Here is a 13061-nt window from a genome sequence, read left to right on the forward strand (position 1 = left end):
CAATTGTTTACTGTATTTCTACCCCACTCTGTCTCACCCAGGAAAGGACTCAGAGTTTTGGTATTATTATTATTATTATAAAGTATTATTATTATTATTATTTTGTCTAGGGAAGAATGAGAGTGTAATAATAACAATAACAATAATGAACTCATTATTATTTATCTCCCGCAAGGACAAGAGTGTAATCATAACAATTGTTGATGATGGTGATGATGATGATAATAATAATTTATTACTTGATTAGCACTGAATGGGCTTGGTTGTTTCCTCCCTGGGGGAATCCTTTGTTGGGAGGTGTTAGCTGGCCCCGATTGTTTCCTGCCTGGAATACCCTTATTTTCAGAGTGTTGTTCTCTATTTACTGTCCAGATTGTAGAGTTTTTTAATGCTGGCCGCCAGGTTTTGTTCATGTTGATGGTTGTATCAACCTAGAGGCGTGGATGATGGGTTGTGTTGTCAAATTTCGAGGTTGGGGGGCCTGTAGTTTTGTTGTTTTGTGGGTTGCCGTGATGCCATCACTCTTTTATATATATATACTAGCTGTGCCCGGCCACGCGTTGCTGTGGCAAAGTGGTGGTGGTATTGGTTAAAAATTGTTGTGTAATTTTTATTTGATGTTATTTGCAATTTTTTATTAATTTTATTGTAAGTTATATTTTTATTTATTATATATTATTATTTTCTTGCATTATTTTTAGTTATTTTCTGTTATTATAGTATTTTATTGTATTAATTTTTAGTGTTTTTTATTATTTTTATTGGGTTGCTAGGAGACCAAGTTGGAGGAGCTTAGCCTTCTAACTGGCAGCAACTGGATAAAAGCCATTATTCATCTCTCTCTAATTTTGACTTTATTTTTCTTTTCTTTTTGTTGTATCAACCTGGAGCCGTGGATGATGGATGGGTCGTGTTGTCAAATTTCCAGGTTGGGGGGGCCTGTCGTTTTGTTGTTTTGTGCGTCGCCGTGATGCCATCACTCTTTTATATATATATAGATAGTATTTTATTGTATTAATTTTTTTAGTGTTTTTAATTTTTTTTTTTAGTGTTTTTTAATTTTTATTGGGTTGCTAGGAGACCAAGTTGGAGGAGCTTAGCCTTCTAACTGGCAGCAACTGGATAAAAGCAATTATTCCTCTCTCTCTAATTAGGACTTTATTTTTCTTTTTGTTGTATCAACCTAGAGGCGTGGATGATGGGTTGTGTTGTCAAATTTCGAGGTTGAGGGGCCTGTACTTTTGTTGTTTTGTGCGTCACCGTGATGCCATCACTCTTTTATATATATAGATTCAGCAAAACCTCCACTAGGTCTTATTTTTTGGGGATGTCTTATTTTCAGGGAAACAGGGTATATAGATGATGATGATGATGATGATGATGATGATGATGATGATGATGATTGATTATTATTATTATTATTATTATTCTAGGGAGCAGCAAGGCCAGGTCCCGTTGTCCTCGTTCTACCACGGTCTTTATTATGAAAGTCAGTCCTGGGTCTCAGTGGTGCCGGTCTTGGCTCTTGTTGGCCGCTTTCCGGGATCTCAGTCCGGCGCCGGAGAAGGAGGTCCGGAAGAGAGAAGAGATGCGGCCGTGGCTGCGGCTGGAGGCTGCGGAGAGAGGGCCCCAGAGGTCATCTAGACCATCCCACCCATCGCCCAGCTATAGCTTTGGAAGGCGGCTTTCGGGAAGAAGGTCTCGATTGGTCTCACCTCTCTTGGAGGAATGGCTCCGGCGCGATTTGCCGGACTTGCTCCTTGGGTGGTGTTTCCTGCAACGGAAATTATTATTATTATTATTATTATTATTATTATTTGATACACAGCAAGATTAGTAAACAACAAGCAAGATCACGCTTGGACCCTCTTCCCTGGCTTGTGCCAGAGTCTTTGCACTTCGATCTTCACATCTTCGTATCCAGTTGTTTCTGGGATTGCAACATCAACAATCCCGACTTCTTTTTTTTAACACGATCGTGAGCTCAGGAGTCGGATTATTAATAACACTTTACAATAATAAAAATATCATAATACTGATACGGCAGTAATGATGATATTATAATGATAGATGCTACAGTAATAAATATATTTTAATAACTAGCTGTGCCTGGCCACGGGTTGCTGTGGCCAAGTGGTGGTGGTATTGGTTAAAAATTGTTGTGTAATTTTTATTTGACGTTATTTTTTTATTAATTTTATTGTAAGTGATCTTTTTATTTATTATATTTTATTATTTTCTTGCATTATTTTTAGTTAGTTTCTGTTATTATGGTATTTTATTGTATTAATTTTTTAGTGTTTTTAATTATTTTTTATTGGGTTGCTAGGAGACCAAGTTGGAGGAGCTTAGCCTTCTAACTGGCAGCAATTGGATAAAAGCCATTATTCCTCTCTCTCTAATTAGGACTTTATTTTTCTTTTCTTTTTGTTGTATCAACCTAGAGGCGTGGATGATGGGTTGTGTTGTCAAATTTCGAGGTTGGGGGGCCTGTACTTTTGTTGTTTTGTGCGTCGTGATGCCATCACTCATTTATATATATAGACTAGCTGTGCCCGGCCACGCGTTGCTGTGGCAAAGTGGTGGTGGTATTGGTTAAAAATTGTTGGTAGACATATCCCATACAACACACGTTACAGGCTCCAGCAGTTTGGGAGAGGATGGACCACGGATGATGGGATTTGCAGTACCTCCACTCATCTCCTGAGGCCACTGCCACTGCCAGGAATGACAGAATTGAACCAAACTTGGCAGACATATCCCATATAACACACGTTACAGGCTCCAGCAGTTTGGGAGAGGATGGACCGAGGATGATGGGATTTGCAGTACTTTCCATCGCTTCAACTCTTGCAAACGACTGTGACGCCCACCAGTGACAGAACTGGATCAAACTTGGCAAACAGAACCTCTGTGACCTCCTTTACACCCTGGTGCAGATTGCGGAGGACATGCCTAGGATGATGGGACTTGCAGTACCTTCCTTCACTTCCTGAGAGCACTGCGACCCCCACCAAGGACTGATCAAGACCAAACTTTGGACACAGAGTCCCGACGAGCCACTCTGTAGCCCGGTGCGGGTTGGACCATGGACGATGGGACTTGCAGTACCTTGACTCACTTCCTGAGACCACTGCGACCCCCACCAAGGACTGATCAAGACCAAACTTGGGACACAGAGCCCCGATGAGCCACTCTAAAGCCTGGTGTGGGTTCAAGTAGGATCGACCATGGACGATGGGACTTGCAGTACCTTGACTCACTTCCTGAGAGCACTGCGACCCCCACCAACGACAGATCAGGATCAAACTTGGGACACAGAGCCCCGATGAGCCACTCTACAGCCCAGTGCGGGTTGGAGTAGGTCGGACCATGGACAATGGGACTTGCAGTACCTTGACTCACTTCCTGAGAGCACTGTGACTCCCACCAAGGACTGATCAAGACCAAACCTGGGACACAGAGCCCCGAGGGCTCACTCTACACACTGGCACTGTATGGACCATGGACGATGGGAGTTGTAGTTCACCCGCACCCACTGGACCCAGCTGGCATTGGCTCCAGACTACACTTGGAACACAGGGAAGCAAGGCCTTGCTCAAATGATAAAAGAATAATACTATGAAATATAATCGTGATGACGCACCTGCTTGGGGGGGCCCGCTCCTTGGCCCTCTGCATCTGGGTCTCTTCGGTGGGCGACGGCGGAGGCGGGGGCTCCTCCCAGGCCGACTCCGAAACCGCGTCCCCCGCCGGGGCCCCCATTAACGGCAGTGCGGGGCCCTCCTCCTCCTCCTCCTCCTCCTCCTCCTCCTCCTGCTCTTCTTCCTCTTCCTCTTCCTCTTCCCCCTCTTCTTCCTCCTCTTCGTCCTTTCCTCCTTCTCTTCTTTCTTCTTCTTCTTCTTCTTCTTCCGCTTCCTCCTCTTCCTTCTCCGGAGGGGCCTCCACAGACAGGGGCTGGTGGGGAGCAAGAAGAGGATAAATTCATCCCAGGGTGGATGGCCATCTGCCAGGAGGGATCGGGTGGTGTCCTTCCTTCATGGCAGGAAAAATGGGGTGGGACTGGGTGGCCTCGAGGGGCTCCTTCCACTCTCCTATTCCTATATACATTCTTTGTTTACTGCGACACAGAAGCTAGTTCGAGTAAACAAGTGAGATCACAGACACCACTTTGTGCCAAAGAGGTGCGGAGGTGAAGAAGACCCTCAGTAACTGGTCAAATTTAGATAAGCCAAGATATATATTCTTTGTTTACTGCAACACAGAAGCTAAACAGGTGAGATCACAGACACCACTTTGTGCCAAAGAGGTGCGGAGGTGAAGAAGATCCTCAGCAATTGGTCAAGTTTAGATAAGCCAAGATATATATTCTTTGTTTACTGCGACACAGAAGCTAGTTTGAGTAAACAAGTGAGATCACAGACACTACTTTGTGCCAAAGAGGTGTGGAGGTGAAGAAGATCCTCAGCAATTGGTCAAGTTTAGATAAGCCAAGATATATATTCTTTGTTTACTATGACACGCTTCTGTTTGAGTAAACAAGTGAGATCACAGTCGTTGGTCAAGAAGACCCTCAGTAACTGGTCAAGTGTAGATAAGCCAAGATATATATATTCTTTGTTTACTGCGACAGAGAAGCTAGTTTGAGTAAACAAGTGAGATCACAGTAATTGGTCAAGTTTAGATAAGCCAAGATATATATTCTTTGTTTACTTAGTTTGAGTAAACAAGTAAGATCACAGACACTACTTTGTGCCAAAGAGGTGTGGAGGTGAAGAAGACCCTCAGTAACCGGTCAAGTTCAGATAAGCCAAGATATATATTCTTTGTTTACTGCGACACAGAAGCTAGTTTGAGTAAACAAGTGAGATCACAGACACCGCTTTCTGCCAAAGAGGTGCGGAGGTGAAGAAGACCCTCAGTAACTGGTCAAGTTCAGATAAGCCAAGATATACATTCTTTGTTTCCTGCGACACCGTAAACTGCCTGAACGGCCACTTCCAACCCCAGGAGCCTGCCTGTGTTTCTCTGGTGCTGACCAGGGGCGTGTGGAGGAGGCTGAGCCCGGCGGCCGCCAGCTCCTGGGCCTGGCCGACTTCTTCCCCGGCGGGGTCGGCGGGGGGTCGCAGCAGGTGGACGACCTTGACCCAGGCCTGGAAGTCGGTGGACGGGGCGGCGCCCTCGCTTGGCGGAGGGAGGAGCTGCAGGTAGAAGGTGCGTCCGGTGGCCAGCTTGAAGCGCAGCTGCTGCCGCTCGAGGCTGTGGATGGAGATCTTCACGAAGCACAAGGGCAGCAGCCTCGGGAGGAACACGTGGGGACACAAGGTTAGCCTCATTCGCCACATTTATCACCATTATTACCTTAAAATATCTTTTATTATTATTATTATTATCATTATTATTATTTTATTATGACACAGCAAACAAGATAGACATGCTGGATTTCGTATCACAGAATCACAAGTCGATGTGATTTATTATTATTATTATTATTATTATTATTATTATTAGGGTTTTTTTTAAAGGTTTTCCTTGGATGTTAAGTCTACTTGTGTCCGACTCTGGGGTTGGTGCTAATCTAAATATCTAAGCCCAAGAGCCGGCGTTGTCCATAGACACCTCCAGGGTCATGACTTCATGGAACACCATTACCTTCATGCCGGAGCAGTACCTATTGATCTACTCGCACTCTGGGGGTTGGTGCTCATCTCCATTTCTAAGACAAAGAGCCGGCGTTGTCCATAGACACCTCCAAGGTAATGACTGCATGGAGCACCATTACCTTCCCGCCAGAGCAGTACCTATTGATCTACTCACACTCTGGGGTTGGTGCTCATCTCCATTTCTAAGACAAAGAGCCGGCGTTGTCCTTAGACACCTCTAAGGTCATGTGGCCACTGGAAGGACTGCATGGAGTTCCGTTACCTTCCCACCAATAGGAGCAGTACCTATTGATCTACTTACATTTTCATGTTTTCGAGCTGCTAGGTTGTCAGAAGCTGGGGCTAACAGCGGGAGCTCACTCTGCTCCCCAGATTCAAACCTGTGACTATTATATAATAATAATAATTATTATTATTATTATTATTAGAGGCCGTGTGGCCCTTTGTCAAGAGTTGGGACTTTGGGGGTTGCTTCCAACTATATCACTGTATGGCTCTATGGTTGTTGTTGTCTGTTATTATTATTATCTGATTTATCTATATATAAATGTAATGTGCATAATTCCCATGGAGTAAACAACAAAACCACTGGACCCAATCCCATCAAATTTGGCCACAAAAGACATAGTCAATCAATCTATGTCTTTCAATTAAAAAAAAACCTAGAAAAATAAAGTCCAAATTATGGAGGACGAGGAAGAGCCGTTCTCCCCCTGGCTGCCAGTCAGAAGGGTAGGCCTCGCTCACTTTGTGTCCTAGCAACCCCCTCCGCTGTGTTCCTCAATACTTTATTATTCCCCATGCCACCATACTTTGCCACAGCAATACGTGGCTGGGCACGGCTAGTTATTGCGATATCCTCATCATCCTCATCATCCTCATCCTGCCCGGCTGGATATCCTCTATCCGACGGCTCACCTGGTCAGCTCGAACCTGGCGCCGGGGCTCTTGGCGGCGGCGCTGTTGTTGCCGAGGGGCTTGTGGGGGGCCCGTGGGTCAGTGGCGGGGGTCAAGGGTCGGGCCAGGAGCAGGACGTTGGGCACCTGGAGGCTGGGGCTGGTGGCCACAATGGCCGCTCGGACCAGCTGGACCTGGTTGTGGACGTCCAGGGCGCCCCCCTGCTTGCTCACCTGCAGAGGGAAAGGTCATAGTAGTAGTAATAATAATAATAATAATGATAATAATAATAGTAATATAGACACATTGGTAATAATAATAATAATAATAATATAGGCACATTGGTAATAATAATAATAATAATTATTATAATTATAATAATATAGACACATTGGTAATAATAATAATAATAATATAGACGCATTGGTAATAATAATAATAATAACACATTGGACATAATAATAATAATAATAATAATAATAATAATAATAATAATAATAATAATAATATTACATCACACAGTCCTAGACACTTGGGAAGTGTCTGACTTGGGATTTTGTGATACGAAATCCAGCATATCTATCTTGTTTGCTGTGTCATAATAATAATAATAATAATAATAATAATAATAATAATAATAATAATATAGATAAATTGGTAATAATAAAAATAATATAATAATATAGACACATTGGTAATAATAAAAATAATATAATAATATAGACACATTGATAATAATAATAATAATAATAATAATAATAATAATAATAATAATAATAATAATAATACATCACACAGTCCTAGACACTTGGGAAGTGTTCGACTTGTGATTTTGTGAAACGAAATCCAGCATATATATCTCGTTTGCTGTGTCATACAATAAAATAATAATAATAATAATATAGTTAAATTGGTAATAATAAAAATAATATTATAATATAGACACATTGACCGTAATAATAATAATAATATAGACACATTGCCCATAATAATAATAATAATAATAATAATAATAATAATAATAATAATAATAATAAATCACACAGTCCTAGACACTTGGGAAGTGTTCGACTTGTGATTTTGTGATATGAAATCCAGCATATCTACCTTGTTTGCTGTGTCATAATAAAATAATAATAATAATAATAATGGGGAAAGTTGGGAATCTGCAGAACTCCCCGCGCCTGGATTGCATGGCAGCTTTGGGATTTGTTGAGCCCTTCTGGCGATCCTTCCTTGTCTAGATATCTCTGTGCTTGGCGAAAGGGGCCCCCAAAGGGCATCTAGTCCAAGACCTTTCTCCAGCTAGGAGGCGAGACGTCATCCAATCCCTCCCGGCAGATGGCCATCCGGCCTCAATGTGTTGTTGTTGGCCAGAGGGGTCCCGGGGGGCATCCAGTCCCACCTGCACGAAGTCGGCCTCGAACATGGGTGCCCACTTGAAGATGTTGTACTCGCCGGCGCGCAGCTGGCACTGGAGGGGCCCCATGGCCGTGTCGAAGAGGCCGCGGGCGGAGGCGCAGGGCGGGGGCGGCACGGGGGGCACCGCGGGCACCGGGGGCTCCTTCTCCGAGGTCATCTCTCTCACGTCCAGCCCGCCTGCAGAGGGAGGGAGGGAGGGAGGGAGGAGGACCGGCGGGGCTCAGAGAAGGACCTTAGAAGGACCACTGGGGCCTCCCAATGACCATTGCGCTCTTTGTAGGACCACCAACGCCTTCAGATGACCCTTGATAGCTCCCAATGACCACTAAGGCCTTCCAATGGCCCTTCATAGCTCCCATTGACCACTAAGGCCTTCTGATGACCCTTCATAGCTCCCATTGACCACTAAGGCCTTCCGATGATCCTTGATAGCTCCCATTGACCACCAAGGCCTTCTGATGACCCTTGATAGCTCCCAATCATCACTAAGGTCTTCTGATGATCCTTGATAGCTCCCAAATGACCACTAAGGCCTTCAGATGATCCTTGATAGCTCCCATTGACCACTAAGGCCTTCAGATGACCCTTCATAGCTCCCAATGACCACTAAGGCCTTCAGATGACCCTTCATAGCTCCCATTGACCACTAAGGCCTTCAGAAGACCCTTGATAGCTCCCAATCATCACTAAGGTCTTCTGATGATCCTTGATGGCTCCCAATGACCACTAAGGCCTTCAGATGATCCTTGATAGCTCCCATTGACCACTAAGGCCTTCAGAAGGCCCTTGATAGCTCCCAATCATCACTAAGGCCTTCAGATGACCCTTGATGGCTCCCATTGACCACTAAGGCCTTCAGAAGACCCTTGATAGCTCCCAATGACCACTAAGGCCTTCCAATGGCCCTTCATAGCTCCCATTGACCACTAAGGCCTTCCAATGGCCCTTGATAGCTCCCAATCATCACTAAGGTCTTCTGATGACCCTTGATAGCTCCCAATCATCACTAAGACCTTCCGATGATCCTTGATAGCTCCCAATGACCACTAAGGCCTTCTGATGATCCTTGATGGCTCCCATTGACCACTAAGGTCTTCTGATGATCCTTGATAGCTCCCAATGACCACTAAGGCCTTCAGAAGACCCTTGATAGCTCCCAATGACCACTAAGGCCTTCCGATGATCCTTGATAGCTCCCAATGACCACTAAGGCCTTCAGAAGACCCTTGATAGCTCCCAATGACCACTAAGGTCTTTGATGACCCTTGATAGCTCCCAATCATCACTAAGACCTTCCGATGATCCTTGATAGCTCCCAATGACCACTAAGGTCTTCTGATGATCCTTGATAGCTCCCAAATGACCACTAAGGCCTTCCGATGATCCTTGATAGCTCCCAATGACCACTAAGGCCTTCAGAAGACCCTTGATAGCTCCCAATCATCACTAAGGTCTTCTGATGATCCTTGATGGCTCCCATTGACCACTAAGGTCTTCTGATGATCCTTGATGGCTCCCATTGACCACTAAGGTCTTCTGATGATCCTTGATGGCTCCCAATCATCACTAAGGCCTTCAGATGACCCTTGATGGCTCCCATTGACCACTAAGGTCTTCTGATGATCCTTGATAGCTCCCAATAACCACTAAGGCCTTCCAATGACCCTTGATAGCTCCCAATCAACACTAAGGTCTTCTGATGACCCTTGATAGCTCCCATTGACCACTAAGGCCTTCAAATGGCCCTTGATAGCTCCCAATGACCACTAAGGTCTTCTGATGATCCTTGATGGCTCCCAATGACCACTAAGGCCTTCAGAAGACCATTGAGTCCTTCCAATGAACACTACGGCCTTCTGATGATCCTTGATAGCTCCCAAATGACCACTAAGGCCTTCCATTGACCATTGAATACTTCTAATGACCACTAAGGCCTTCAGATGACTACTGAGCCCTTTCAATGACTACTAAGGCTTTCCAGTGGCCTCTTAAGACCTTCCGATGATCACCCAGGCCTTCCATTGACCATGGAATACTTCTAATGACCACTAAGGCCTTCAGATGACCATTGAGCCCTTCCAATATGCACTGACCACTTCTGATGACTGGGTATTGGAAGGGCCTGAAATGCATTGGGAGCTATCAATGGGTCTTGGAAGTGATCAGTGGTCATCAGAAGGATATTGGAAGGGCCTGAAAGGTATTGGGAGCTATCAATGGGTCTTGGAAGTGATCAGTGGTCATCAGAAGGGTATTGGAAGGGCCTGAAAGGTATTGGGAGCTATCAATGGGTCTTGGAAGTGATCAGTGGTCATCAGAAGGATATTGGAAGGGCCTGAAAGGTATTGGGAGCTATCAATGGGTCTTGGAAGTGATCAGTGGTCATCAGAAGGATATTGGAAGGGCCTGAAAGGTATTGGGAGCTATCAATGGGTCTTGGAAGTGATCAGTGGTCATCAGAAGGGTATTGGAAGGGCCTGAAAGGTATTGGGAGCTATCAATGGGTCTTGGAAGTGATCAGTGGTCATCAGAAGGACATTGGAAGGGCCCGAAATGCATTGGGAGCTCCCTAAGCCCTCCCGATGCCCACGGATCCCTTCCAATTCCCTTCCAATACCTATGGATCTCTCCTCGGCCTGACCTTTGCTCTTTCCCGGCTGACCCCTGCTGGCCCTGGGCTCTGCCCCTCCCGCTGCCCTGGGCCATGGCCTTGCTGGGAAGCCATGACATCACTTCCTGCCTCTGTGACCTCAGAGCCACCAGGCCCCCACAGACTTCCCTAGACTGCATCCACACCATCCATTTAATGCAGTTCAGCACCACTTCTGCAAGGGAGAGGCGCCCAATGCCCATGCCAATGCCGTGTCCTCTGGCTCCATCTAATGGCCGAGGCTAGAATTGCAGGCCAGGCTTTTTGGAACTCAAGCCAAACCAATAAGAGCCTTGTCTATTTTCAAAAGTCTCATTGTTATCATTAAGGATGTGTTTGTGTCATAACATTGCCATAACACACACACACACACACACATTTATACACACAGCATTGCCATAACATACACACATGTATACATAACATTGTCATAATATACGTAAATATATAAATAAACATTGCATTGCCGTAACATACAGACACACACACACATATACTGTATATATGTATATACTCATAATTTTATTTTTGTATCTTGCCCCATCTCCCGGAAAGGACTCGTGGCAGCTCACATTATTATATTTTATTTTATAATATTATTACGATTTTTATATTATTATTATTACTATGTTACTATATTGTTATATTATTAGACTATAATTTGCAATATATAGTATTATAGGGTTTTGGTTATTTATATTGCTATATTGTTATATTTTATTTTATAATATTATTACTATTGTTATATTATTATTATTACTATGTTACTATATTGTTATATTATTAAACTATAATTTACAATATATAGTATTATAGGGTTTTTGTTATTTATGTTGCTATATTATTATATTTTTTATAATATTACTATTTTTATATTATTATTACTATGTTATTATATTGTTATATTATTCGACTATAATTTACCATATATAGTATTATAGGGTTTTTATTTATATTGCTATATTATTATATTTTATTTTATAATATTACTATTTTTATATTATTATTACTATGTTATTATATTGTTATACTATTAGACTATAATTTACAATATATAGTATTATAGGGGTTTTATTTATTTTGCTATATTATTATATTTTATTTTATAATATTATTACTATTTTATATTATTATTACTATGTTATTATATTGTTATATTATTAGACTATAATTTACAATATATGGTTTTATAGGCTTTTTGTTATTTATATTGCTATATTATTATTTTTATTTTATAATGTAATACTATATTATTATATTTTATTTTATAATAATATTACTATTTTATATTATTATTACTATGTTATTATATTGTTATATTATTAGACTATAATTTACCATATATAGTATTATAGGGTTTTTGTTATTTATATTGCTATACTATTATATTATATTTTATAATGTAATACTATATTATTATATTTTATTTTATAATATTATTACTATTTTATATTATTATTATTATTACTATGTTACTATATTGTTATACTATTAGACTATAATTTACAATATATGGTATTATAGGGTTTTTGTTATTTATATTGCTATACTATTATATTATATTTTATAATGTAATACTATATTATATTTTATTTTATAATAATATTACTATTTATATTCTTCTTCTTATTATTACTAATTATATTGTTATATTATTAGACTATAATTTACAATATATGGTTTTATAGGCTTTTTGTTATTTATATTGCTATATTATTATATTTTATTTTATAATATTATTATTACTATATTATTATATTGTTATATTATTATATTTTATTTTATAATATTATTACTATTTTTATATTATTATTATTATTATTACTATGTTACTATATTGTTACATTATTAGACTATAATTTACAATATATAGTATTATAGGGTTTTTGTTATTTATATTGCTATATTATTATTTTTTATTTTATAATTTATATATAAATTTATAATTTAAATTTTATAATTTAACAATAAAATAATTATATTTTATATTATTATATTACTATTATTATTACTACCTATTATTATTATTTTATTATGACACAGCAAACAAGATAGATATGCTGGATTTATTATTATTATTATTATTATTATTATTATTATTATTATTATTATTATTATTATTATTATTATTTATATTGCGAGGCTGTTCTTCCCCTTGTGATGCCATTTTTTCCCTTTTCGCCCGCCCGCCCGCGCGGCTTTTCTCCTTTCTTCCTCCGCCGAGAACCGCAAAGCCAACCTTGGCGACGGCGGCGGGAGGGGGCGCGAGGTCCGGGAAGAGCCGTCGCCTGGGAGAGAGACAATGGGAGCGCCGGCGGGAGGCGCGGGCGCGGGCCCGGGAACAGCCTCGCCTCTCAGCGCCGCGAGTTCGAGGCCCGCTTGGTGCAAAAAAAGAAAGGAAGGGGTTTCCGGGACTTTTTTTGCATTTG

At 41.3% G+C, this 13061-nt stretch overlaps 1 protein-coding gene across 4 annotated transcripts; it reads right to left on the reverse strand.

Moving 5' to 3' along the window:
* Positions 1–1455: 1455 nt before the first annotated feature.
* Positions 1456–13026, reverse strand: LOC134294423 (Golgi-associated RAB2 interactor protein 3-like). Of its 4 annotated transcripts, none has more exons than XM_062965449.1 (7): positions 12872–13026; positions 7966–8159; positions 6582–6793; positions 5019–5298; positions 3647–3957; positions 1716–1774; positions 1456–1613 (listed from the first exon to the last, which is right to left on the reverse strand). In XM_062965449.1, exons 2-7 carry the CDS (start codon positions 8137–8139, stop codon positions 1504–1506), a joined length of 1146 nt encoding a protein of 381 aa, XP_062821519.1. In that variant the 5' UTR covers positions 8140–8159; positions 12872–13026; the 3' UTR covers positions 1456–1503. The 4 variants fall into 4 exon arrangements, with proteins under 4 accessions (XP_062821519.1, XP_062821518.1, XP_062821517.1 ...); XM_062965448.1 differs by lacking the exon at positions 12872–13026 and adding an exon at positions 10624–11018; XM_062965447.1 differs by lacking the exon at positions 12872–13026 and adding an exon at positions 10600–11017.
* Positions 13027–13061: the final 35 nt, after the last annotated feature.

This window comes from Anolis carolinensis, unplaced genomic scaffold (genome assembly GCF_035594765.1).
Source record: "Anolis carolinensis isolate JA03-04 unplaced genomic scaffold, rAnoCar3.1.pri scaffold_14, whole genome shotgun sequence".
In the NCBI taxonomy this organism is placed as follows: domain Eukaryota; kingdom Metazoa; phylum Chordata; class Lepidosauria; order Squamata; family Dactyloidae; genus Anolis; species Anolis carolinensis.

Coding starts and splice junctions, on each gene's coding strand:
- LOC134294423 (XM_062965449.1), bottom strand. CDS start 8,139: ATGACCTCGGAGAAGGAGCCCCCGGTGCCCGCGGTGCCCCCCGTGCCG. Junction 5,299..6,581: donor GCCAGGTTCGAGCTGACCAG/GTGAGCCGTCGG, acceptor GTTCCTCCCGAG/GCTGCTGCCCTTGTGCTTCG. Junction 3,958..5,018: donor TCAGCACCAGAGAAACACAG/GCAGGCTCCTGG, acceptor GCTCCCCACCAG/CCCCTGTCTGTGGAGGCCCC.